General features: G+C 68.7%; 8 protein-coding genes across 8 annotated transcripts; 5 read left to right on the forward strand and 3 right to left on the reverse strand.

Annotated features, from left to right (window-relative positions):
* Positions 1 to 243: 243 nt before the first annotated feature.
* On the forward strand, positions 244 to 1,300 carry RHOBADRAFT_54551 (uncharacterized protein; the record flags this gene model as incomplete). The annotated part of the gene is made up of 3 exons (XM_018417378.1): positions 244 to 939; positions 1,016 to 1,144; positions 1,215 to 1,300. Coding segments are annotated over 3 exons (911 nt in total), but the record flags the coding sequence as incomplete, so codon positions are not given.
* Positions 1,301 to 1,737: 437 nt separating this feature from the next.
* RHOBADRAFT_45264 (uncharacterized protein) lies at positions 1,738 to 3,526 on the forward strand (the record flags this gene model as incomplete). The annotated part of the gene is made up of 7 exons (XM_018414572.1): positions 1,738 to 1,859; positions 1,974 to 1,980; positions 2,300 to 2,503; positions 2,582 to 2,718; positions 2,805 to 3,002; positions 3,139 to 3,298; positions 3,398 to 3,526. The coding sequence occupies 7 exons, from the start codon at positions 1,738 to 1,740 to the stop codon at positions 3,524 to 3,526; spliced, it is 957 nt and encodes a 318-aa protein (XP_018270020.1).
* Positions 3,527 to 4,313: 787 nt separating this feature from the next.
* Positions 4,314 to 6,282, forward strand: RHOBADRAFT_54552 (uncharacterized protein). Its single transcript, XM_018417379.1, has 6 exons — positions 4,314 to 4,361; positions 4,462 to 4,829; positions 4,920 to 4,964; positions 5,036 to 5,780; positions 5,867 to 5,918; positions 5,997 to 6,282. Exons 1-6 carry the CDS (start codon positions 4,320 to 4,322, stop codon positions 6,236 to 6,238), a joined length of 1,494 nt encoding a protein of 497 aa, XP_018270021.1. The 5' UTR covers positions 4,314 to 4,319; the 3' UTR covers positions 6,239 to 6,282.
* Positions 6,283 to 6,575: 293 nt separating this feature from the next.
* RHOBADRAFT_54553 (uncharacterized protein) lies at positions 6,576 to 8,078 on the forward strand (the record flags this gene model as incomplete). Its single annotated transcript, XM_018417380.1, has 4 exons — positions 6,576 to 6,999; positions 7,063 to 7,339; positions 7,428 to 7,750; positions 7,825 to 8,078. 4 exons carry the CDS (start codon positions 6,576 to 6,578, stop codon positions 8,076 to 8,078), a joined length of 1,278 nt encoding a protein of 425 aa, XP_018270022.1.
* Positions 8,079 to 8,264: 186 nt separating this feature from the next.
* On the reverse strand, positions 8,265 to 10,805 carry RHOBADRAFT_54554 (uncharacterized protein; the record flags this gene model as incomplete). The annotated part of the gene is made up of 4 exons (XM_018417381.1): positions 8,265 to 8,946; positions 9,026 to 10,260; positions 10,612 to 10,718; positions 10,794 to 10,805. 4 exons carry the CDS (start codon positions 10,803 to 10,805, stop codon positions 8,384 to 8,386), a joined length of 1,917 nt encoding a protein of 638 aa, XP_018270023.1. The 3' UTR covers positions 8,265 to 8,383.
* Positions 10,806 to 13,805: 3,000 nt separating this feature from the next.
* RHOBADRAFT_54555 (uncharacterized protein) lies at positions 13,806 to 16,724 on the forward strand (the record flags this gene model as incomplete). The annotated part of the gene is made up of 6 exons (XM_018417382.1): positions 13,806 to 14,672; positions 14,781 to 15,060; positions 15,154 to 15,587; positions 16,111 to 16,244; positions 16,344 to 16,427; positions 16,507 to 16,724. The coding sequence occupies 6 exons, from the start codon at positions 13,806 to 13,808 to the stop codon at positions 16,640 to 16,642; spliced, it is 1,935 nt and encodes a 644-aa protein (XP_018270024.1). The 3' UTR covers positions 16,643 to 16,724.
* Positions 16,725 to 18,540: 1,816 nt separating this feature from the next.
* Positions 18,541 to 20,508, reverse strand: RHOBADRAFT_28370 (uncharacterized protein). The gene is made up of 9 exons (XM_018412823.1): positions 20,336 to 20,508; positions 20,207 to 20,278; positions 19,991 to 20,142; positions 19,788 to 19,918; positions 19,559 to 19,726; positions 19,320 to 19,475; positions 19,030 to 19,163; positions 18,844 to 18,927; positions 18,541 to 18,764 (listed from the first exon to the last, which is right to left on the reverse strand). The coding sequence occupies exons 1-9, from the start codon at positions 20,446 to 20,448 to the stop codon at positions 18,629 to 18,631; spliced, it is 1,146 nt and encodes a 381-aa protein (XP_018270025.1). The 5' UTR covers positions 20,449 to 20,508; the 3' UTR covers positions 18,541 to 18,628.
* Positions 20,509 to 21,738: 1,230 nt separating this feature from the next.
* On the reverse strand, positions 21,739 to 23,225 carry RHOBADRAFT_54557 (uncharacterized protein; the record flags this gene model as incomplete). Its single annotated transcript, XM_018417383.1, has 4 exons — positions 21,739 to 21,869; positions 21,947 to 22,050; positions 22,161 to 22,372; positions 22,482 to 23,225. Coding segments are annotated over 3 exons (1,058 nt in total), but the record flags the coding sequence as incomplete, so codon positions are not given.
* Between the last annotated feature and the right edge of the window lie 63 nt (positions 23,226 to 23,288).

Here is a 23,288-nt window from a genome sequence, read left to right on the forward strand (position 1 = left end):
GTCCCACTAGCCTGGCGGGGCTGTGCGAGCGTGGCTGGGTGAGGGAGATGAAGACGAGGGCGAGGGAGGAAGGGTCGGGGACGGCGCGTGGTTGCTCGTTGGTCAGGCAGAGGGCTAGAGCGAGCCGTAGGACCTGACCGAGCACAGCAGCAGTTGGTCTGAGCGAGGCGGGCGAGTGTCAAGGCCGCCAACCTCGTCCTCCTCCTCCTCCCCGCGACGACAGCTCTCCCGCGTCAGCCCGCCATGCCCGGCCAGAGGAGCGCATCCAGCGAGCACCTCGCCTCGCTCGACGCCCTCCTCGCGACCCTCTCGCGCACCCGCTCGTCCCTCCCCGCCCTCCTCACGGCCGTCTCGACCTCGCACTCGGCCGCCCCGCACGACCGCACCGCAATCTACCGCGCCGCGTCGACAGAGTGCTCGAATGCCATCACCGCACTCGCCCACCACCTCGACTCGCTCGAGGCCGTCCTCCAAGACGCAGAGGACAGCGCTCGCCGCGACCCGGCCGGCATCGTCCTCCGCTCAAAGCACGACCCCGCGGCACCACAACCACGGCCACAACCACAACCGCCAGCGCAACCCGAGCACGACGACAACAACAAGCCCTGGGTCACGCTCGGCGACATCCTCCACGGCGGCGAGGCGACGACGACCACGACGCGCAAGGGCAAGGCGCGCGCGCCCTATGTGCCGCAACTCGACCCGCCCACCTCGCCCGACGAGCTCGTCGCCCTCGCACGCACGTGCGAGGCGCAGCACCCGCGCGTGCGGGTCCGCGTCGGCGATGGCGGCAAGGGGCGGTCCACGCGCCGCCCGAGGACGCTCGAGGTCGTCGTCGCAGGCGTCATGCGTGCGGTGGTCGGGCTGCGGTGGGAGGAGCGCGAGGGCACGACGGTGTGCGAGGCCGACTGGGTCATGTGTCACGGGCTCGCAGAAGAGGTGCGTCTGCGCACCTCTCTCCCACTCTCGTCGTCGCTTCGACACCTGGCTAACCCCTCGCACGACGCGCCCGCAGAAACCGCCGTTCCTTCCCTCGCAGTTCTTGCTCTTCCAGTCGATCACGAACGACGCGACCGAGGTCATAGACCAGGCGAGGGTGCGGCGGGTGGCGGGCGAGTCGGCGGCGAGCGTCGAGGAGGTCTTGGTGCGCCCCTCTTTCTCCTCTCTTCTCGCGTCCTCTCTCGACGCCGCACTGACCCCTCGTCGACTCGCAGGCATTCCTCTCCGATCCACCCTTGCCGTTCTAGCACGTCTGCAATGCGACCGCCGACGCGTTCATCGTGCTCGGCACTGCCTCGTCGTCGTCGCCGCGAGAGCGCTTCTCGTCCTCGGCCTTCTTTTTTTTTTCCCGCCCGTCACGAGCCCGGCATCGAGCACCGAGTTCTCCGACGACGCTCGGCCGCGTTCCGCCCCGAGGAGCACGACTCGCCGCGAGCGCGGGCGCTCGCTTCAAGGTCCGCCGACCCCGCGCTCTTAGGGCCTGTCGGATCGTCGGGGCTCGACTCGGCCGACTTTGCTTTCGCTCGTCGTTGTCCTCACGCTTCGCTCGCGCAGCTCTCTCCTCCGTCCTCAGCGCACACCAGACACCTTGCCCAACACCCGACTCGCACCCGCCCACGCTCGGACCCGCACCGCTCGGACCCGCCCTCGCCGCCCCTCGCCTCCCTCCCTCCCTCCCGATAAGCCTCCCTTCCCTCCTCCTCCTCCCCCTCTCGACCACCCACTCGCCGCCTCGCCATGCCCGCCGTCATCGAGGTCAAGGACGTCGGCGTGCCACAGATCAGCCTGCGCGACTTTGACGAGCGCCGCGACGAGATCCGGCAGCAGCTCATGGACGCTGCTTCCGACGTCGGCTTCTTGTGCGTCCCTCCTATCTCTATCTCTTTCTCTCTGTCTCTCTCTCTATGTAGCGCGCGAGACGTCGTGAGCAGAGCAGTCACTGACAGCAGCGCGAACACGCCACCCGCCCGCAGCACGCTCGTCGACCCACCTGATCCCGCTCGAGCGCGTCGACGCCGCGTTCGCGCTCGCCGACCGCTTCTTCAGCCTGCCGGACGACGTCAAGATGAAGACCCCGTGGAACGGCAAGAACATGGGCTACGAGAAGGAGCGCTGGCGAGGCTCTCTCCCTCTCTCTCTCCCTCTCTCTCTCCCTCTCTCTCTCTCTCTCTCTCTCTCTCTCTCTCTCTCTCTCTCCCTCCCTTGCTCGCCCCGACCCGCCCTCAACTCTCCCTCCCCCTCCTCGCACGACCCTGACCCCCTCCCTCCCTCCCTCCCCCCACTCGCGTGCGCGCCGCAGAACGCCCAGATCCGCCCCTCGACGGGCTACCCGGACCCGAAAGAGTCGCTCCAGATGGGCTTCCAGCGCACGCGCGACCAGGACCTGTCGTGGCCCTCGGACGACGACTGTCCCGGCTTCAGCGACGACGCGATGCGGTTCATGGAGGAGGTGCGCGACTTGAGCGTCAGGGTCATGGAGCTTTTCGCTGAGGGCGTGGGGCTCGTGCGTTCCCTCTCTCTTTTTCCCCTCTTTCTCTCTCGCTTCCTCGAGCGTGCACTGACGAGGGCGTCGAGCCTGCAGCCCAAGGACACGTTCACCGAGGGCACCGTCTCGCCCGACGACGGCGGCGACAAGAACGACTCGATGACGACGCTGCGCATGCTCAAGTACTCCGAGTGCGAGGGCAAGGATTTCGGGCCTGACTACTTCCGCGCTGGGTTCGTCACCTTTCTCTCTCTCTCGCTCTCGTCCACTCGCTTTCCCGCGAACGAGACTCGACTGACCCCACACCGTCGCGTCGCAGCGCCCACGCCGATTTCGACGTCCTGACGCTCCTGTTCCAGCGCGAGGGCCAGGACGGCCTCGAGGTTTGCCCGGGCAAGGACATCACGACCGAGTTTGGGCGCGGCGACAAGTGGACCCCGGTCAAGGTCGAGCGCGGCGCCATCGTCGTCAATGTTGGGGACCAGCTCAAGCGGTGGAGCGACGACCGGCTGCAGTCGTGCGTCTCTCGCTTTCCCCCCTCTCTCCCTCTCTTCCTCTCGCGCTCCCTCGCTCTCTCCTCCCCTCCCCTCCTCTGCGACCCACGTCCTGACGATCAGTTCGTTTCTCGCCCCTCGCCCCTCGCCCCCTCGCAGCACGTTCCACCGCGTGCGGTGCCCGCGCCCGGGCGAGAACCAGCAGGCCCGGTTCTCGCTCGGCTTCTTCAACCAGGCTCGGCGCGACGCCGTCATCCAGGGCCCGGCAAAGCGGTACCCGCCCATCACGGGCGGTGAGTTCCTCGCCCAGGCGATGAAGGTGCGCCCCCAACCTCGTCCCTTTCTCTCTCTCTCCCTCCTTCCCCCTCTCGGTCGCAGGAGGAGACGGTGACTGACCGAGGCCAACCTGGACGTGCAGCGCAACTACGACGCGGCGATGAAGAAGAGCAAGCTCGAGACGTACGAGGTCAAGGCCGAGACGCTCGAGGCCAACAAGGACTTCCAGGTGTCGGGCACGGGCCTCGAGCGCGCAAAGGTCGCCGCCTAGCGTGCGCCACCAGCTCCTCGTTTCGTCCCCTCTCCCTTTCCTTGTCCCCCTCATCTCGGTCTCTGTCGGATTCCTCTCGCTCTCTGTGTCGCGCCTTGAAGGACTTGGCCAGTCGCCGAGATGGCTCGGGCTGGGGGTCTGACGCTGCGCCTTGTCGTACAAAGTAGTCATTCGCAAGTCCCTCCTTCTTGCCTCGTTCGTGTCGAGAGTTGGTACCCTCGAGAAGCGCGAGCGTCGACGAGAGAGAGTTGTCGAGCAGCGAGAACGCGAGTCGAGGGACGAGCAGGGAAAGATACGGGGCCGACTCTCGGCCTAGCTGCGTACGAGAGCTGCGCTTCGTCTTCTGCGACACGGGTATGCCTCGCGCGAGGCAGCAGAAGCACAGTGGCGCTGCAGAGCGTCGCAGAGGCAGAGAGCGAGAGAGGCTGGAGAAGGCGGCGAGGTCGCCCATGTCGCGACGACAGCGGCCGCTGCGGTGCTTGGGGGTTCAGTGCCTCGAGAGCATGTGTCTGTACGTCCACGCGAGCGCGCATCCGGGCAGAGTGCGTTGCGAGCGCGCAGTGCCCTCATCAGCGGGCGAGGAGGGAAGCAGGGGAGGACCTGGTCGAGGGGCTTTGGGAGGACCCGCTCGAGCGTGCACGGCGTCGAGAGGAGCTATCGCGCTGCAGCGGGACGACTGGCAAGGTCCCGGCGTGGTGGGCGGAGTTGCGGGTCGGGTCAGAGCCCGCCTCGTCGTCGCCAGCTCTCCACGGTCGCTCGCACTCTCTCCAGCCTCCTCCTGCCACTGCGCAGCATGACTCGGTTCGCGTTCTACTGCTCTGGGCACGGCTTCGGGGTGCGTCCCTCCCCTCCCCCTCTCTCGCGCGGCCGCCCTCGCCTCACTCCTCCCCCCGCACGTCGACCCGAGCTAACTCGGCTCCCTCGTCCGCCCACAGCACGCGACACGCGTCTCTGCCGTCAGCCTCGAGCTCCTCCGTGCAGGCCACGCCGTCACGGTCGTCACCAATGCCCCCGAGATCCCGTTCGCGTCCATCCTGCCCCCGACCGCGCTCCCCGCCGCCGACCGCGACATCGCCAACCCGGGCCCAAAGACGAGCCCGCTCCCGCAGTACGCCGAGTACCGCAGGCGCAACATTGACGCGGGCATCGTCCAGCCAAAGGCGTACGACGTCGACCGCCAGGCGACCTTTGACGTCCTCGACGGGTTCCTCAACCAGCGCGACCAGACGCTCGCCGAGGAGGTGGCGTGGCTCAAGGAGGCCGGGATCGAGGCAGTGTTGAGCGACGCGACGTTCCTCGGCTGGTGCGTCCGCCCCTTTTCTTCCCCCCCCCCCCCCCCTTCTCGACCTCGCCAGCGACGGCGCCGGAGCTGAACCTCGTTCCCTCCTCGCAGTGCCGCCGCCAAGGGAGCTGGCCTCCCGGCAATCATCATCTCCAAGTGCGTGGCCCTGCCTCTCGTCCCTCTCTGCGGCGCACGCGAGAGCTCAACCTCGCTCGCCGCACGCGCAGCTTCACCTTCGACTCGTGCTACTCGTACCTGTCCCATCCTTCCCTTCCCTCGCACGAGTACGGCGTCGCCCAGCCCGAGCCGCCACTCGACCACGCGGTCCTGCACCCTCTCGTCGAGCAGACCGTCGCCGACTACTCGAGCGCGTCGCTCCTCCTGCGCCTGCCCGGCGTCATCCCCATACCGGCGTTCGACACGGACGTGCCCATGCCGTCCGGCCGGTGGGTCAACGACGAGCGCACCGCCTTCGTCCCCGAGGTCGAGGCCATCCTGTCGCGCCCGACCGACTCGATCCCGTCGGCCGCCGACGGCCGCACCGTCATCGACGTGCCGCTCATCGTGCGCGCGCCCTCGCCCGACGCCAACACGCCCGCCTTCCGCGCCGAGCTCCTCGAGTCGATGGGCGTCCCGCACCACCTCCTGTCGAGCAAGGTCCTCCTCGTCTCGTTCGGCGGCCAGGCCATCCCGCGCCCACGCACGCGCCCGCCGACGCCGCTCTCGTCGCCGCTCCTGCGCCGCACCATGAGCAGCCAGCTGTCGTCGAGCCTGTCGTCGCTCGAAGCGCCGCAACAGGACGAGCGGCGCGAGGCGGGCCTGCTCCCGAAAGGGTGGATCGCCATCGTGACGGGCCTGAGCGGCGGCGACAACGCGATCCGCGACGACTTGCCGTACGGCTTCTTTGCGAGCGACAAGGACGTCTACGTGCCCGACCTGACGTGGATCGCCGACTGCGTCCTCGGCAAGCTCGTGCGTCTGCGCCCAACCTTTTTCCCTCGGTCCTCTTTCGCGACCGCGACGCACTAAGCCTCTCTCCCCCTCTCCCTCGCGCGCAGGGGTACGGCACCTGTTCCGAAACGCTGTCGTGCCGCACGCCCTTCATCTACGGTGCGTCCACCACCCCTTCCGTCGTCCCTCTCGTCGCGACCTCCCTGACCCTCCCCCCTCGCCCGCGCACACACACAGTCCCTCGCCCGCTCTTTGTCGAAGAGTTCGGCCTCAAGCGGCTCATGCACGCCCGAGGCGCGTCGCTCGAGCTCAGCCGGGTCGACTTTGAGGCCGGCAGGTGGGAGCTGCACATTGACGAGGCGTACGAGCTCGGGCGCGAGGCCAAGGAGCGCGCGAGGAGGGTCGGGTTCGAGGACGAGAAGGCGGGAGAGGCGATCCGGAGCGAGATTGAGAGGTTCCTCGCACGGTGGGGGCAGTAGATAGTGTATCGAGAGTGCATTGCATCGGAGTGACATCTAGCCGGGAGAGCGGGCGCATGTCGTCGAGGCGAGGAGGTGGGTCGAGGAGGAGGAGGAGGTGCGAGCGGGCGAGCGAGATGGACAACACCTGGCGCTCGATGGCCGCTCCTGCCGGGCACACTCGACTCGCAGCGACGTCTTACGTCGTTCCCGAACAAGTCCGAGCCGCTCGAGGTGCGAGCTGCAGCTCGCCTCGAGGAGAGCGGGCCTCCCCTCGCCTCTCTCTTCCTCCTTCCCCTCACTCGCCACCTCCTCTCTCTCGCCAACGACGACCACGACCACGACCTCGACCACGACCATGGCCACCCTCCCGTCGCACAAGGCCCACCACGACTCGCCCCCGACCCAGTTCCGCAGCGCCGTCTTCCCCTCTCCTCGCGCCCCTCTCTCGCTCGTCGACGTCGAGTACCGCCCGCCGTCCAAGGGCCGCGTCACGCTCCAGGTCGACGCCTGCTTCCTGTCGCAGAACGACGCCATCGCCGCCCTCGGGCTCCGCCACGGCCACGACCACTTCCCCGTCTCGCCCGGCCAAGCCGTCGTCGGCCGTGTCGTCGAGGTCGGTGCGGGCGCGCGCGAGGGAGGACCGGTGACGGCGAGCGGCATGCTCGCAAGCGTCATGGGCAAGCTCAACCTCGGCGGCGGCGGCGGCGGCGGGTCGGCGACGGCGGGCGACGTCGGCGGCGAGCTGCACCGCAAGTTCAAGCCGGGCGAGACGGTCATCGGTGCGCTCTCCTCTCTCTCTCACTCTCGCGAGCGATCCAGACCTGACCCACTCCGACACACAGCTTCGGTCACGCACCAAGGCCTCGGCGAGTACTGCACTGCGCCCGGCGTCTCGACGTGCGACGCCGTCCAGTCGATGCCCCTCCTCGAGCAGTGCGTCGTCGCCGTCTTTGGCGGCCGCGTCCTCGCCGTGTGTGACCGCTTCGAATCGGACGCCGAGCGCAAGACGGACGACGAGCGCGAGGCCCTGCGCCGCATGTGCTCGACGCACCCGGTCGGCGGCGGCGAGGACAAGGGCGGCTGCGACGGAGCGGGCGTCGTCGTCGTGTGGGGCAGCGGGTGCGGCCTCTCTCTCTCTCTCTCTCTCTCTCTCTTTCTCCTCGTCGTCCTTGAGCAGAGCCCTGACGCCGTCGTCGCCGTCCCCCAGCGGCCACGCGAGCCTCGCCTACCACCTCCTGCGCGCCGTCGCCGGCCCGACCAAGCACATCGTCATCGTCTCGCCCTCGCACCACCACCACACGCACCGCGACTACGGCGTCCCGGCGGGCGACCTGCTCCAGGTCGGCAAGTTGGGCCACCTCGACGTCGAGCTGCGCAAGCTCGGCGGCGTCGAGCTCGCCGTGTGCGTCGACCAGCCGGGCTCGAGCGAGGGCTTTGGCGAGCTCCTTGACGCCATGTGCCCCGGCGGCGAGGTGTCGCTCGTGTCGATCGATGCTGGCGGCGGCAAGGGCGAGCTCGAGCTCCCTGTCGGTGCGTCCTCCTCGCCCCTTCTCCTCCCCCACCTTCTCGAGCCGCACTAACCCTCCTCGCCCACTCTGTCGCAGGCGTCCTCCTCTCGCGCTCCCTCACGGTACGCGGCCTCCCCGCCCTCCAGGCCCCGACCATGCACCGCGCGCTCGCCCTCTGCCCCGCGCACGACCTGCACCGCCACGTGTCGGTGCGCAAGCACGCGTTTGGCGTCGTCGGCGTGCGCGAGTGCTGGGACGCCGTGCGCGTGCCGCACGAGGGGTTCGACGCGCACTGCGTCGTGTTTGGCGAGCGCGAGGGCGAGGGTGTCGGACTCGGTGTCGCGGCCTGAGCGGGGGAGGAGCGGATCGGAGGAGGGGGAGGTCGGGCGCTCTGACGGTCTCTCGCTTTTCTCAGTCTCTCTCTCCCTCTCTCTCTGTGTGTGTAGCCTGTCGTCGTCGCTTGCAATCGCTTGTCGTTCCTCTCAAAGTCCCTCGAGAGAAAGCCTTGGAAAGCTGGCTCGCCTCGACCGCAAAGAGGCAAGAACGGCTGAATGGCACGGCGACAACAAGCGCGAGAAGCGCAAAGCTAGAGAGAGAGAGAGAACACGCTGCGGCAAAGACTGCACTCCGCCTCGACCGACCGACCGACCGCCCCTCACTCGAGGTCGAGCCCGCCCTTCCTCACCGCGCCAACCTTGGCCCTGCCCGCCCCACCACCACCACCTGCACCGCCGCCACCCGCCTTCTTGCGCTTCTTGTTGCCGTCGCCGGCCGCCATCTTTTTCGCGAGGTTGGCGCGGCCCTTTTCGGTCTTTGGGCCCTGAGGCTTGAGGACCGACAGGTCGCACAGCGCGCGACGCCCGGGCTCGTCGCGCCAGAAGCTCGGGTGCGTGAAGCCGCTCCACTCGGTGGCGCTCAGGATGGGCGGAGCCGGCGGAGGCTGGGCGGCGGTCGGCGAGGTCGAGGACGTGGTCGAGGCGAGAGAAGGAGGAGGAGGAGGGATGCGCTCGAGCTCGCGCAGCATCTCGGCGACCGACAGGCGGCGGAACCCGTAGATGTTGAGCTGGCGCGCGAGGCTCATGACGCTCGTGTGGCGAAAGTACTTGCCGAGGATCGACAAGAGGCGCTGCGACGAGTGCTGGTAGACGACGCACGTCCCGTCGGCGTTCCAGCGGATCACGTCGTGGTGCGCCGGATTGACGAGGACGTGCTGCAGCTCTGCGGCGCGAGGAGACGCAGGTGGTCCGAGTCAGTGAGAGGGCGCACGCGAAAGAGAGAGAGAAGGAGAGGGACGCACTCGTGATGAACGGCGTCGCGCTCGTCGACGCGCCCTCGTGCGCCGGCGCCGGCGTCGCGCCCTCGTCGCCCGCCTGCGCACCCACCCGATGCGGCCCTGGCGGTGGCGCAAAGCCGTGCCCCGCGCTCGAGCGCCGCCCCTGCCCCTGCCCTTGCTCCTGCCCCAGCGCGCCCTCGTCCACGACCTCGTCCTCGTCGAGCTCCTCGACCCGCACGTCCCACTGCGACGGCAGAGCCGCACGCCGGACGGGCCGCCACTCGCTCGGCATGGCGAGCGACGAGGGCGGTGCAAAGCCCGGGCCGGGCACCTGCTGCTGCTGCTGCTGCTCGTGCGGCTGCTCTTGCTCGCCACCGCCGCCGAACGACATACCCATGCCCGGCGCGCCGCCATAATCGTAAACGACGGCGCCGGCGGCGCACAGGAGGCCGAGGCCGGGCGGCGACGCGGCGGCGGGCGGCGGCGCGTGCGGCAGGTAGGCGTCGCTCGTGCTCGTCGTGGTGGCGGTCGTGACGCCGGACGGGACGCGGGCGCGCTCGTAGGCATAGCGCTGAGAGGGCGAGAAGGGCGAGTCGACGGCGGCGGTGGCGACGCGGGAGGAGGACGAGTAGGGCATGCCGGGTGAAGGAGGCGGGTACGGGCGGCGCGAGCTCGCTGGGTCGAACAGGTCGATGCTCGGGAGGCGGCCGGCAAAGGGGAGGTGGGCGAGGGCGGGGCTCAGGACGAGCGGGAGCGTCTTTGGGCTGACGGGCTCGCCGACGCCGACGCCGTACGACGACGACGACGGGTACGCCGCCGCCGCCGACAGGGGCTTGTACGAGGACGGTCCCGGCGTCGGCGGGCTCGCGCTCCCGCCCGACAAGGTCCTGCCGCGCCCACCGCCGCCGGACAGCTCTGGCGAGGGCGCGATCGGGTAGTCTGAGTATGCGGGCGCGACGACGAGCGTGCCGGACGAGGCCGTCGAGTCGCCCGACGAGCGGTGGTGGACGACGGGCAGCAGCGCCTGGGCGTTGCGCATCGAGTCGACGAACCCGAGAGAGGGCGACGGGAGCGCGCCGGGATGGTGGTCGCGGGCGGCGACGGTGTCGGTCACGAGCTGCTCGTGCGACGGCGGCGGCGGCGGCGGGGCGGCGGGTGCAGGCGGTTTTGCGCGCTCGCGCACGACGGCACTCGTGCCGAGGACGTCGGTCGCGCTAAAGGTCGGGTTGAAGAGCGGGCAGGACGAGGCCGTGTACGGGCTGCGGACGACGGACGAAGACGGGTCAGCTCGGTTTTGGCTCGTGTGCGCCTGCGTGCGCCGGTCCCCAGCTCGTCCATGCTCATTCCGACAGTCCTGCTGCCGTTCACCTCGAGCCCCCTCAACAAAGTGGGCGGTGCTCGGGCGTGCGGGACGCGCGGGGGGAGGGGTTCCGAGAGAGAGGGGCGGGGCACGCCCCACTGGATGCGAGGCAGCTGCACGGCCGGCTGAGCGGTGCCAGGCATCGTGCTCGTCGTCGCCGTTGTCGTCCAGCTGGTCGAGGAGGAGCAAGAGCGAGAGCGACGAGGGAGCGGACGAGAGCCTGCTTCCCGGCCCGCCGAGCTCGCTCTACCGAGCGGGCACCGGTCCGGCTCGTGCGCGGGCCCAGCTCAAAGTAGCCCGCACGCCCGTGCGGTACCAGCTGTCGTCCTCGTCGCCGAGGCGGTGAGAGGCCCGCAACTGCTCGCGGCGGCCGAGTGAGGACTCGACGACGACGGCGGGGGTGGGTCCACGTCGATGGGCGTGGACGGGCACGCGCGGGCGCATCTCGTGCACGAGAGCAGCTCCATGCTCGAGCGGGCAGCAAGGGCTCGGGGCGCGAGTTGGTCGTCGAGCGGGCAGCCGTCCGTTCTCTCGCTCCCTCCTCCGTCGCGCTCTCGCTCGTCCGCCACGCCCTCTCGAGCGCTCTGCTTGAGCGCGTGCGCATCGTACAGCTCTGCAGCCAGGCTGTGCGGCCCTCGTCACGCTCGCATCGAGTCGAGTCGTCCTCGCGCTCGACCTCGCCGCTCTCTCCGCTCGCCGCGTCACCGCACTCTCCTCGTGCGGGCGTGTTCGGCGTTCTCGCAGTGGTCCGCTCAGCACGACGTCTGGGCAGGAGGCGGCCGCCGCACAGCTCGGCTGCGGTGCGGCGACGGCCACTTGCTGGCTCTCCTCGCCCGGCTCAGAGCCTCGAGGTCTCCTGCGATCCAACTGCGCGGCTCTACTCGACGCGCGCTCCTGCGTCCCACCTTTGCGCTCGTGCCACCGCCGAGGCGCTACCGCTCGAGGCTGCGCTGCTCGCCTCGCCTCCTCGCGCGGCGCAACGTTCACCGCTCGCCGACCGCCGCACGATGCTGCCCGCTCGCGCTCGACACGGCGCTCCCGAGTCCCTGTCTCTCGAGCTCACGAGAGGAACGCCCTGCAATCTCGCCCCTCGCCGAGTCGCCGAACCCTCCTCTCCTCCCCCAAGCTCTAGAGCGCTTCATTCCTCACTGACGCTCGCTCGCCCAATCGCACCGAAAAAGAAAGGCTGGTCCACGGTTACGAGGGAGCTCGCTCTAAACTAGCTGCACCCCTTTGAGCCCCTGGACGGGCGCGCGCGCTCGCTCGGCCTGCCCGTCGAGACGCGCTCGCACGGACCTGGCTGCGTACGTCGAGCTTCTTCCTGGCGCTCCTGTACTGCGCTCGCTTCCCTCGCTTCCAAGCGCATCTTCTCGGTGGGCAGCTGCCTGGGCCTGAACGCAGAGCGATGCTTTGTGTCCATGCGCCAGGAGGCCGCATGGCATGCACGGCGCACGGTGCCGAGACTCGAGCCGATCACAGAGGCCATTCTCTCCCTTGTCGACGCAGCGTGGGCATTGCGGCAGAGAGAGGAAAGCTCGACAGCCGCGTGCGAGTGATCTGCAGCGGCGCCGCGTCCACTCGCAGCAATTGTCCGGGACGAGGCGAGCCGCGAGACGAGGCGCAGCGGGTGAATGGGGGTCAGTGCGCGATGTCGACGACGACGACGAGCGAGCGACGGCCGGCTGGCTTGCGAGGATCGGCGCTTGCTTTCAGCTAGGAGGCTTCCACTTGACGTCTGCGCGCTTTAGAGAGCGGTCGCAAGGGTTCGAGGACGGACGACCCGGGTCGCACGCACGCGCACGCCGAGGTTGGAGGTCAACTCGACGGCTCAGGTTCGCGCGCCTCGACGCGCCAGAGTTGTGACAAGTTCCGCCGCCGAACCCCGAACAAGGCACAAATGCGCCTGGGCGCCCGAACCGACGCTCAGCTTCTGCGACAGAGTTTGGGCGTTCGAGAGCGCACGAGAGCAAGAGTGTGAGCGCCGGCCGGCCGTCGAGACCTCGAGACTGGGTCCCGCTCGAGCCTCTCGGAGGGCGGGCGCACGCCTCCTCTGCGGGCCGGGTTGCGAGCGTTCGACGACCGCGTCTCCTGTGCAGCGCGGGCCAAGCTCTCGAACGACAATCTACTGCCGGTGACCACTGAGAGCTTCTGGCACGAGCGCGAGCTGTCGAGGAGGGGGGAGGACGTCGTCTCCCTGCTCCTCCGTACGCTTCGTCCCTCCCTCGAGCACGCACGCAGAACGCGGTCACCCGGCCGACTTGCCCGACCTTCCGACACCGTCGTCGGCGTCGCTTCCGCAGATCAGGGCACCGCCTTTTCATCGCCGTAGCGGGGCGCCTCCCCGCACCTCGCGAGCACGCTCGGTCGGCGGGCGCAAGCTCTCGTTCATTCCGCCCCGACCGGCGGCGCCCTTGTGGCCCTCGTTCGCCGCCCGTTCCCCGATCGACATCGCCCTTTCATCCCTTGGGCTGCAGAAGCCGTGTCCGACGCCTCCTGTTCCGTCCACCGTCGCGTCTTCGTCGACCACACCTCCTCTCGCTCTCCTCGCTTGCTCCCTCCCCGCAGCGCGCGCGCGCTCCAGGTCCCGGCAACCCGACACCGTCCTCCAGCAGCCTGCGAGCCCCACACGGTCGGCCACATCGCGAGCGTATCATCGACCCGAGACGGTCCGCCTCTTGGTCGTCCTCCCCGTCTCGACGCTTGCGGCCCGGTGAAAGGTGCGCACACACTCTCTCTGTGTCTCGCTCGTGGGAATGAACACCGAGGCGCATTGAGGAGGGGGCGCGAGCAGAGTCCATTCTCCCCTCGCCTCGCCGCCTCCCCCGCCTCGCCCGCTCGAGGCTCCTCGCCGGCAGCCGGGCGCTTGGCCCACTGAGCCGGGAGTGCGGCGCTGCATAGAGCGCGAGTCCGGCGTGCAGCACTATGCAGCCTCGGCGCGAGTCCCAAGCCGCGCGACGAGGACGAGAAGCTGACCCTCCCCCTCCTCCTCCTCCTCCGCAGCCTCGTCTCGACCCGCCGTCCCTTCCTTTGTCCTTCCTTTTTCACCCTCGACCTCACTCGGTCAAGACGCACCGGCCTCGACTCGACTCGTGCTCGCTCTCGCCCTCTCGCCCTCGTCAACCTCGAGGTGAGCTCTCGTTCCCTTTCTTCCTTCCCCTCGCGACGACGGCCAAGAGCGGGCGTGGTCCTGACCGTCTGCCGTCCCTCGCGCACTTGAGCAACAGTCTCGACCTCCTCGGCCTCAATCCCGACCGCTTTGACCGCTCGTCGTCGTCGTCGTCGTCGTCGACCAGTCGCCGTTCGTCCCGTCCGCTCGCTCATCGCCTGGTCCGTACATCCCCCACTCGGTCGTCCCTCGCCCGCCTCTATCGACATCAGCTAACCGCTCTTGTCCTCGCCGGGTCATCGTTTGACGAGCAGAACATCGCCCGCCGCCGGCCGCACATGGACGCCCACCTCGCCTCGGCCTCTCGCCATCCCCTCCTCTTCACCACCCCGTCGCCGGGCTTTTCCCAAGGCCGGCCCGACAAAGCTCGCCGCCTCTCCGTCAACCTCACGTCGACGACCAACCCGGTGTCCGTCGCCGCCGAGTCGGCCGCCCTCGCCTACGGCGTCCAGCTTCCCCCGACGCCTCTCTCGCCCGTCGCCGCCTCCGCATTCGGCCTGACGGCCGCCGCACCCGACGACGAGCCCATGGCCGACGCCTTTGCGACGCCGCCGCAGGCGTCGAGGTCGAGCGCGTCGATGGCGCCGAGCGGCAGCGGCGTCCGTGCGACGCTCAGCCCGCTCCTCCTCGACTCGTCGCCGTCCGACGGCCGCCTGCCGTCCAAGAAGCTCAAGGGCGCCGCCAAGCTCCTGCACTCGCCCACCGGCGACGCCATGCCGCCGACGCCGCCGCTCACGCCGCGCCACAACCTGTACCCGGCCGGCGGCGTCGAGCTGCCGCACTCGCCGTCGCCGCCGCCTCGCCCGGCCACCATCTCGGCGCGCGCGCTCCAGTTCCACGCCCTGCACCCGCTGTTCGCGTCGACGTACTCGCTCTGCGAGGAGCTCGGCTCGGGCGGGTTCGGGTTCGTCGTGCGCGCCGAGCGCACTCACGACGGCGCGCCGGTCGCCGTCAAGTTTATCGAGCGCGCAAAGATCCCGTCGCACGGGTGGGTCAAGTCGCGCTCGTGGGGCGACACGCCCGGCCTGACGCAGCCGTCGGGCCCAAAGCTCGTCCCGATGGAGGCGTTCGTCCTGAGGAGCATCCGCCACGAGGGCGTCGTCGCCTTTATCGACCTGTTCGAGGACGACAAGTACTTCTACCTCGTGCGTCGCCTCTCTCTCTCTCTCTCTCTCTCTCTCTCTCTCTCTTTCCCCGTTGCGCCCGTCGTCGAGGCCGTCACTGACTCGCTCGTCCCTTTTCGACCTTCCCAGGTCATGGAGCACCACGGCTCGCCCTGGCAGATCCCCGACAAGGAGGCGCCCGCGGCCGAGACGTCGTCATCGTTGGGCCTCTCGTCGTCGGCCATGGCGCCGACCCTCACGTCGAGCTGGCCTCGCGTCGCGCCCGGCCAGCAGCGCGTCGTGACGCCGACCTCGTCGCCGACGATGCCGACGCCGCTCGTCCTCAACCCGGTGTCGCCGTCGCCCAACCTGCTCGCGCCACCTCGACCGGCGCCGATGGAGCGCCGCAGCTCGTGCGACCTGTTCGAGTGTGCGTTCCTCGTCCTCCTCCTCCCTCGCCGTCTCTCGCGCGCCCGGACCTCGTCACTGACTCTTTCGCTTCTGCTCGCGCGCTCGCTCGCAGGCATCGAGCAGTACCGCCGCTTTGACGAGGCGACGGCCAAGTACGTCTTTGCGCAGATCGTCGAGATCGTCTACTCGCTCGGCCTCATGGGGATCTGCCACCGCGACCTCAAGGACGAGAACCTCGCGATCGACAACCAGTTCCGCGTCAAGCTCATCGACTTTGGCTCGGCCGTCATCTTTGACCCGCGCCAGCCCTCGCCGTTGTACCAGCGGTTCCAGGGCACCAAGTCGTTCGCGAGCGCCGAGATCCTCCGAGGCGACCTGCACCAGGCGCCGCCGTCCGAGGTGTGGTCGCTCGGCGTCCTCCTGTCGATCCTCGTCACGGGCGAGTGCCCGTTCGTCGACGCCGAGGCGGCCAAAGCCGGCGTGCTGTCGCGCCCCAAAGTCCGCCTCAACCCCGAGGTCGAGCACCTCATGCACGCCTGCCTCGAGGTCGACATCTCGAGGCGCATCACAATCTCGCAGATCCGTCGTCACCCGTGGATGTCGGCCCTCTTCCGCCCTCGGGCGTGAGCGCTCGCTCCTCCCTCTTCCTCCCTCCCTCCCTCTTTCCTCGTCCTCGATCTGTCCACAGCCCCACCCTCATTCCTAGGTCCCTCTTGTTGTCCTCCTCTCTTTTCAGTGCCGTTACCACCGCGCCCTCGTTCGTTTCTTTGCATTTACCCCCCCTTCTCCGCCCTCGTCGTTCGTTCCCCCCTCGCCCTCGAGCCCCGCGTCCCCCTCGTCTGTGCGGTCTGTAGCATACCCCTCGCGCGCTCTCTGCGGTCCTTCTATCTACGCCTGTCGGCGACATTTGCTCCACCTCGACGTGTTTTGCGGCGAGAACGAGAGGTCCCGGAAGTGACTGCGCGAGCTTTCGAGGCGCCCGCGCCTCTCCCTCTTCTCTCCCTCCTTCCCTCCTCCCCTCTTGTCGCCCCGTCGCACACACACGCACACACACACCCCTCTCGCACAGCTGCGCCGCCAGGTGACGTCGATCCCGTGGGCGCCGTTCCAGCTGCACGCCGTCGTCCTCGCCGTCTTTGCGTCGCTCGTCGCACCGTTTGGCGGGTTTTTCGCGTCGGGCTTCAAGCGCGCGTTCAACATCAAGTGCGTCCCCGTCTCTCCGTGTACAGCGAGAGCAGAGAGTCGGAGAGTCGGAGAAGAGCGAGCAAGAAGGACTAACTCCTCCTCCTCCTCCTCGCGCAGGGACTTTGGCGACTCGATCCCGGGTCACGGCGGCATGACGGACCGCATGGATTGCCAGTTCCTCACGGGCATGTTCGTGTTCGTGTAAGGGGAAACTCTCGCATTTTCGCGCGAGGACGACGAGGACGACTTGGAACTGACCCCGAGGTCCGTGCGCGCGCGGGTACCATTCGGCCCTGATTCGCGACTCGCACTACACGGTCGGCTCGGTCCTCGCTACGGCCGTGTCGCACTTGTCGACCGAGCAGCAGATCGAGCTCGTCGCCGCCCTCCAGCAGGCCATCCGCAGCCAGATGTGAGGCGCTCGAGGTGGAGGAGAGGAAGCGCGACGCAGCAGGCATACCATCTCGACAGCTCCTGAAAATAAATGCATCGTTGTCTGGCGAACGAGAGGGCGAGCGGGAGTCGCCGACCGAGAGAGAGAGAGGGGGAGGGAGGGAGAGGGGGCCGAGCGGCGAGGACAACGAGCTCTCTCACGCGTCTCTCGGCTCGCTCCCACCCATGCGTTGGGTCCTCAGCTCGCAAGCTAGGGCTGCCCGCGGCGCTGGCATATCCTGCTCGCGGCAGATCAGGGTGTGCGGCGCTCGACGCGCTCGACTCGGTTTGAGAAGGCCGCCGTCATCCGGCTCCAGCTCGCTCCTTTCCGCGGCTACGATGGTTCCCGCGCTGCACTCGCATTCTTGGACACGGAGAAATGTCGTCCACAGCCGCGCTGGGCTGGCTACGCGGCGACGAGGTGGCTCGTGCACGTGGCTCGCGCGGCGGCGCCCGGTTCGTCCTGCGCACTTGCCTGGCGATACACTCGGGCGAGCCCAGCTTTCGCCCACGCAGACTCGAGGCACTCGAGTTTCGAGAGACGCTAGCCGGGAGACGGACTCTGCGAAAGATCTGGCGAGAGGCCCGAGCGCTCGAGCGAGCGAGCCGCGCAGCGCAAGAACGGACGGCCTTGCCGGCTCGTAGGCGAGCCACTACTGCACACGGGACCGGAACGACTACTTCGCGATTGCTGGACGAGCTACGGACGCTCGCGAAGGAGCAAAAGGGCGACCGCGCCGTGATTCGCTCCTGCCGCGCCAGACTTTCGCGATCCCGCTCGCCTCGAGCGATCATGGCCAGGGCACAAGTCTGTCGCAGACCTCTGTCAGGACCCACAGCCGACTGTACTTGACGGAACCGGGCAGGGACGTCGAATCTGGGCGAATCTCCTCCTCCTGTTCCTTCTCTTTCTGCGCGAGGTCGGCCAGCTGCTGTCGTTGTACGGTCGTCGAAAGCGCTCTGAGTACGAGAGTATTGATCGTACTATTCAATGCGAGCTCGAGAAGGCCAGCAGGGGCGGGAATGCCGAGGGGAGAGTTTGCGGATCCTGGGCACCTTTCTCCCAGGCCCGCAAAGCTGCACTTGCTCGAGTGCAAGCTCATCGGCGGCTGCCTGTCTGCGTCGCGATCCTATGCGAGCTCCGTGAAGCAGTCCAGGTTCGGGCAGAAGCAGCGCCCTCGCGGCGAAAGAAGCGAAGCGAGTTGGTGCGGCCCACAGCCGAGGTCGAAGCGTCGAGTCGGCTGGAGGTTCGCTCGCTCGCAGTGCTCCGCTCCGGAGCGTGCAGTACAAGGAGCCGCCTCGCGGTCTGACGAGAGTAGAGCTGCGCCTACAGCTCGCCGTGTCCGGGCGAGCGCACCTCCTGCGACTCGCTCGCTCGCTCCAGAGAGAGGCTCGTGCGCAGCCCTGCCTCTCTCTCGCGCACCGTTGCAGCTCGTACATCGCTCGCTCGTGAAGCTAGACGTCGCTCGACGACGTGTCTGCCGCACTCTTTGCGCCTCGCGGCTCGACCCCGCTCGAGCGCTCGTTCCTCTCCTCCCTCGTCGTCATCTCACAGCTCGAGCAGTTCCACGACGAGGACGCTGCGTGCTCCTCAGTTTGGGAGCATGGACCGCTCGCGAGTTCGAGCGAGCGCGAGAGCGAGCAAGAACCGAAGACGTGCAAACGGCCTGCTCAAACGAGGCGAGCGAGCCGGGCGGGCGTCGAGCAACTTGCTGAACGGCGTCGCCGAACCTGCCGCAGGACGCGCGGGCGACACAGGCGAGGTCTGCACTCGCAGCTCGGGCTCGGGCGCGCCGAGGGAAGCCGCGAGAGGCGTCAACTTTGCCCACCTCGCCTCGTCCCTCCTCTCTCTCTCGGTCGGCGACTCCCGCTCGCCCTCTCGTTCGCCAGACAACGATGCATTTATTTTCAGGAGCTGTCGAGATGGTATGCCTGCTGCGTCGCGCTTCCTCTCCTCCACCTCGAGCGCCTCACATCTGGCTGCGGATGGCCTGCTGGAGGGCAGCGACGAGCTCGACCTGCTGCTCGGTCGACAAGTGCGACACGGCCGTAGCGAGGACCGAGCCGACCGTGTAGTGCGAGTCGCGAATCAGGGCCGAATGGTACCTGCGCGCGCACGGACCTCGGGGTCAGTTCCAAGTCGTCCTCGTCGTCCTCGCGCGAAAATGCGAGAGTTTCCCCTTACACGAACACGAACATGCCCGTGAGGAACTGGCAATCCATGCGGTCCGTCATGCCGCCGTGACCCGGGATCGAGTCGCCAAAGTCCCTGCGCGAGGAGGACGAGGGGAGGAGGAGGAGGGTCAGTCTCGCTCGCTCTCTCTCCGACGACTCTCTGCTCTCGCTATACACGCAGTGGACGGGGACGCACTTGATGTTGAACGCGCGCTTGAAGCCCGACGCGAAAAACCCGCCAAACGGTGCGACGAGCGACGCAAAGACGGCGAGGACGACGGCGTGCAGCTGGAACGGCGCCCACGGGATCGACGTCACCTGGCGGCGCAGCTGTGCGAGAGCGGGTGTGCGTGCGTACGACGAGGGGGCGCGAGGAGGGAAGGAGAAAGGGAGGGAAGGGGAGGGAGAGGGAGGGAGGTGAGCTCGCTTTGACCCGACCCGACCCGACCGACGCTGACGACGACAACGACTGAAAGAGGGACGCACGACGGGCTCGAGCATGGCCGTGACCGACTGCGGGAGGGCGAGGTCGCGCCAGACAAAGACGTTGTTGGGCTCGCACGCCGTCGACGAAAAGGCCGACGTCGACAGGTCCTGGACGGGGCAGATCATGTAGTCGTACCGGATAAAGAGCGTGCCCCACTGCTCGCGCTCTCCTGAGTTAGTGCTCGTCCGGATCTCTGAGGAAAGAGAGAGAGAGGGGGGGGGGGGGGGGGGGGACGCACGACGATGGCAAAGAGGACCGTGACGAAAAAGGCGCCGACAAAGCCCTCGACCGTCTTCTTGGGGCTGAGCTTGATGAGCTGGTGGCGCCCAAACAGCATGCCGCACACGTACGCCGCAATGTCGTTCATGATGACGAGCGACACGGGGACCCAGAACCAGATCATGCCCTGCGTCGGGTCGAGAGTCAGTGCGGGCCATGGAAGGAGGAGCGAGAGGGGGACGACGCACCTCGAGGATGTTGTCGACGATAAAGTGGCTCGAGACGACGATGAGGAGGAGCGACATGTGGATCCACCCAAACAGGCCGAACTGGCGCCGGAGGCTGTTGCGGTTCAGGGTCGCGACAAAGCTGACGAAGCCTGTTTCCGTGCGAGAGAGAGAGGCCGTCAGTCTCACGCGCGTACACACACACACAGAGAGAAGGGACGCACCGATGACGTAGAGGCCAAAGCTGATGAGGCGGTGGTGCTGGGCGAACGAGTAGGCGGTCGGGAGGAACGACGCCTGGAGCGTCAAGATGTGCTTGAAGTAGTAGATGAGCGACTCGCCGTAGAGGTAGTAGTTGGTGACGGCAAAGAAGTACCTGGGGAGCGGGTCAGGTCTCGGCGCGACACGAGGAGAGAGAGAGAGAGAGGGGGGAGACGCACCAGGCCATGCGCCGGCTCCACCGCTCGCGGTCCTCCTTGCGCCCCTTGCGCTTGGCCTCGCGCTCAGGCGTCCTGACCGCCTTGGGCGCCTCGTCGCCCGCCGCCGCCGCCGTCGTGGGCCCGGCGTACCCGGCGTCAAACAGGGCCGTCAACTCTTTGAAGACGGTGGCCTGGCACACAAACACGAGCGCGATGACGTAGACGTGGCCCATGAGGACGAGGCCGATGCAGCCACCGGCCATGACGACGCCCCACACGGTACGCGTCACGATGGCCTTGAGCTTCTTGCCCGGGTCGTGGTCGGCGCCCGTGTAGGCCTCCTTGGGCCGGTGGTCGACGACGTGCTGCTGCGCGTGCTGCTCGGCGCTCGAGGTCGCCGAGTGCGTGCCCGGGGCGGGCGCAGGCGATTGAGGGCGCGGCGAGTTGGCGAAAGGCGACGTCGGCGCCGTCGTCGCAGGTGCGGGCTCGGCGACGCTGTCGTCCTCGTCGTCGTCGTCCGAGTCGTCCGAGCCGTACGCCGCCATCGACTCGCCCTCGTCGTCCGACGTGACCGACTCGGCGTGCGCCTTTGCCGGCTCGACGACGCTCGGCACGGCGCCGCGCACCTGCTCCTGGACGGCCTGCGCGGCGGGCGCGACGGCGTCGACGACCTCGCTCGCCGTGTCCTGGACGGCCTCGCGGGCCTGCTCGGCGCGCTCGACGACGGCGTCACGTGCGCCGTTGACCGTGTCGGCGACCTGCTGTCGCGAGGGGAGGGCGGGCACAGGCGGAACAGCCGAAGCCGAGGGTGCGGCGGCGGCGTCGCTGTCGGTCGCGTGGGCCGAGCCGCCGAGTGCGGCGTTGGACGACTGCTTGCGGAGCTTTGCGCGTTGGCGGGCGAGGGCCTTCTTGGACGGCGTGGCCGGGGTCGTGGTCGTGGTCGACGAGGTGGTGGTGGCCAGGTACGGTGCGTCTTCTTCGCTCGACGACGCGTCGTCGAGCTTGACTGTGCAAGTGCGTGTGTGTCAGTAGCATGATCAGGTCGAACCCGCTGGCGGTGGTGGCCTTGTTGTCGCTCCCTCGCCCCCCTCCCCCTCTCTCCGCCTCGTCGTGCCCGATGAGCGGACCCACCTCGCCGCTCGCCCACGCCCGCACGCCAGCCTCGAGCGCCGCTCCAGTCCCCCTCAGACACCGTCTCGAGAGCCCTGCAGCCCGTCCACCGGACCGCCCCATCGCTCCCTCGCCCGAGTTGCCCCATGACGAGCTCCGCCCTTCCACCACCACCTCGACCGGACCACACCGAGAGAGAGAGAGAGGGAGGGGACGCACGGGCGTCAAAGCGGCCTCGGCTGGCGACGTCCGGTAGGGCACCTGCTGCAGCTTTCGAGCGGGCCATGGTGGGAGATGGCTGAGGGAGAGGAGGGGCAGCAGCTCGCCCGGTTCAGAGGCTCGTCGCGCGTGCAAGTTGCGCGCACGTGTCGCCTCGCTCTCTGTCTCTCTCTCTCTCTCTCTCTGTCGAGAAAGCAGCTCGCTCCAGCACCGACGCTCAACCTCACGAGAGAAACGCCCACAGGCTCTGCAAGTTGCGACGCCCGCTCTTGGACCGCTCTCGCCGCCGCGCGCCCAGGCCCTTCGCTCCTCGCTCAGTCGACCTCGACGACGAGCTGCTCGCCCTTGGTCTGAGCTGCACGCACGGCCGTGAGAGTCAGTGACTGCCCTCTCTCCGAGTACCGGCCGTAAGAGAGAGAGAGAGAGACGCACTGTCAAAGTCGACAATCACGTCGCGCCCAATCTCGCAGTCCTTGAGCTGCGCCCGGTCGCGCACCTGGACGCCGTTCGAGATGACGCACCCGTCGAGCTTGACGCTGTTGCGCGCGAGCGAGGGCGGTCAGTCCTGGTGCGCGCGCGAGAGACGAGAGAGAGGGACAGGGACAGGGACAGGGAGGGAGGGAAGAAGAGGGAGACGAGGACGCACTTGTCCCCAACGACGACATTCTCCATGAGGACGCAGTTGGTGAGCTTGCTCCCTTTCCCGATGACGGTCCCCCTCCCGACGATGCACCGCTTGATGCCGACTTTTTCGCCGAGCTGGGCGTACACCGACGCGTGCAGGTGCGAGTCGGGCGAGATGAACACGCCCGAGGGGGTGCCCGTCGGCGCTGGCGCAGGGGGGAGGAGGCGCAGAGCCTGCGGGCGTGCACGTCGTCGCTCGTCAGTGTGCCCGTGTCGACGCCGGGGGACCACACGCCGAGAGAGAGAGAAAGAGAGAGAGAGAAAGAGAGAGAGAGGGACGCACCGCCCGGTTGATCTCGACAAAGCCGCTCACCGTGTTGCCACGGCCACAGAACCCGTCGCTCGCGCGCCACACGACCACCTTGCACCCGCCCTTGCCCGCCCTCGCCGCCGCGACGCTCTTCCTCGCCGCCCCAGCTCCGGACCCGTCGCCGCCCTGTGCGCCCGCTCCTGCGCCTGCGCCCGCCGCCCCACCCTGCGCCGCCGCACTCGCACTCGCGCTCGCGCCCGCGCCCGCGAGCCCTCCCAGCCCTCCCGCCCCAGCAGCGCCAGTCGGCGTCCCTACCAACGACCCCGCCCCTTCGACCGCGCCGCTGAACGGTCCCTGGTCCTCGTCGGCCCTCCACGACGCGCGTCCAACGAGCGCCGGCGTGTTGACGCCCGTTGCCGTGCCCGTCGCGGTCCCACCGCCGCCGCCTCCTTCGCCGGCCGCCTCGAGGCCGAGCACGTCCTTGCGGCGCGTGCCCGCCGGTGGCTGGGTCGTGCTGCGCCCGAGTGCGAGGCCGTCCTCGCGCGCGGGCGCCGGTGCCGGTGCGGCGCCCTTGCCGCCCGCTCCTCCTCCTCCTCCTCCTCCCTTGCCGGCCCCCTCGAACCCAAGCAGCGCTCTCCCGCTCCCGCCACGGCGCCACGCCCTCCTCGCGATCCACCCAACGAGCGCAGGCAGGTCCTCGCAGCGGCGGACGGCGCGCGCGAGGTCGCCCTCGCGGGCGGCGAGGAGCGGGAGGACGAGCGACGAGAGGATGTAGAGCTGGGTCGGGAGGAGGGAGGTGGTGAGGGTTGGGGAGGGGTAGCTGTGAGGGGAGGGAGGAGG

The sequence above is a fragment of the Rhodotorula graminis genome (assembly GCF_001329695.1).
Source record: "Rhodotorula graminis WP1 unplaced genomic scaffold RHOBAscaffold_9, whole genome shotgun sequence".
NCBI classification, from domain to species: Eukaryota; Fungi; Basidiomycota; class Microbotryomycetes; order Sporidiobolales; family Sporidiobolaceae; genus Rhodotorula; species Rhodotorula graminis.

Excerpts from the sequence above, each read along its gene's own strand:
- RHOBADRAFT_54552 (XM_018417379.1), top strand. The coding sequence starts at position 4,320 with ATGACTCGGTTCGCGTTCTACTGCTCTGGGCACGGCTTCGGG. Across the intron at positions 4,830-4,919 it reads GACGCGACGTTCCTCGGCTG|TGCCGCCGCCAAGGGAGCTG; the intron begins GTGCGTCCGCCC and ends CCCTCCTCGCAG. Across the intron at positions 5,781-5,866 it reads ACTGCGTCCTCGGCAAGCTC|GGGTACGGCACCTGTTCCGA; the intron begins GTGCGTCTGCGC and ends CCTCGCGCGCAG.
- RHOBADRAFT_28370 (XM_018412823.1), bottom strand. The coding sequence starts at position 20,448 with ATGGCCGGTGGCTGCATCGGCCTCGTCCTCATGGGCCACGTCTACGTC. Across the intron at positions 20,143-20,206 it reads TGGAGCCGGCGCATGGCCTG|GTACTTCTTTGCCGTCACCA; the intron begins GTGCGTCTCCCC and ends CCCGCTCCCCAG. Across the intron at positions 18,765-18,843 it reads ACGGGCATGTTCGTGTTCGT|GTACCATTCGGCCCTGATTC; the intron begins GTAAGGGGAAAC and ends GTGCGCGCGCAG.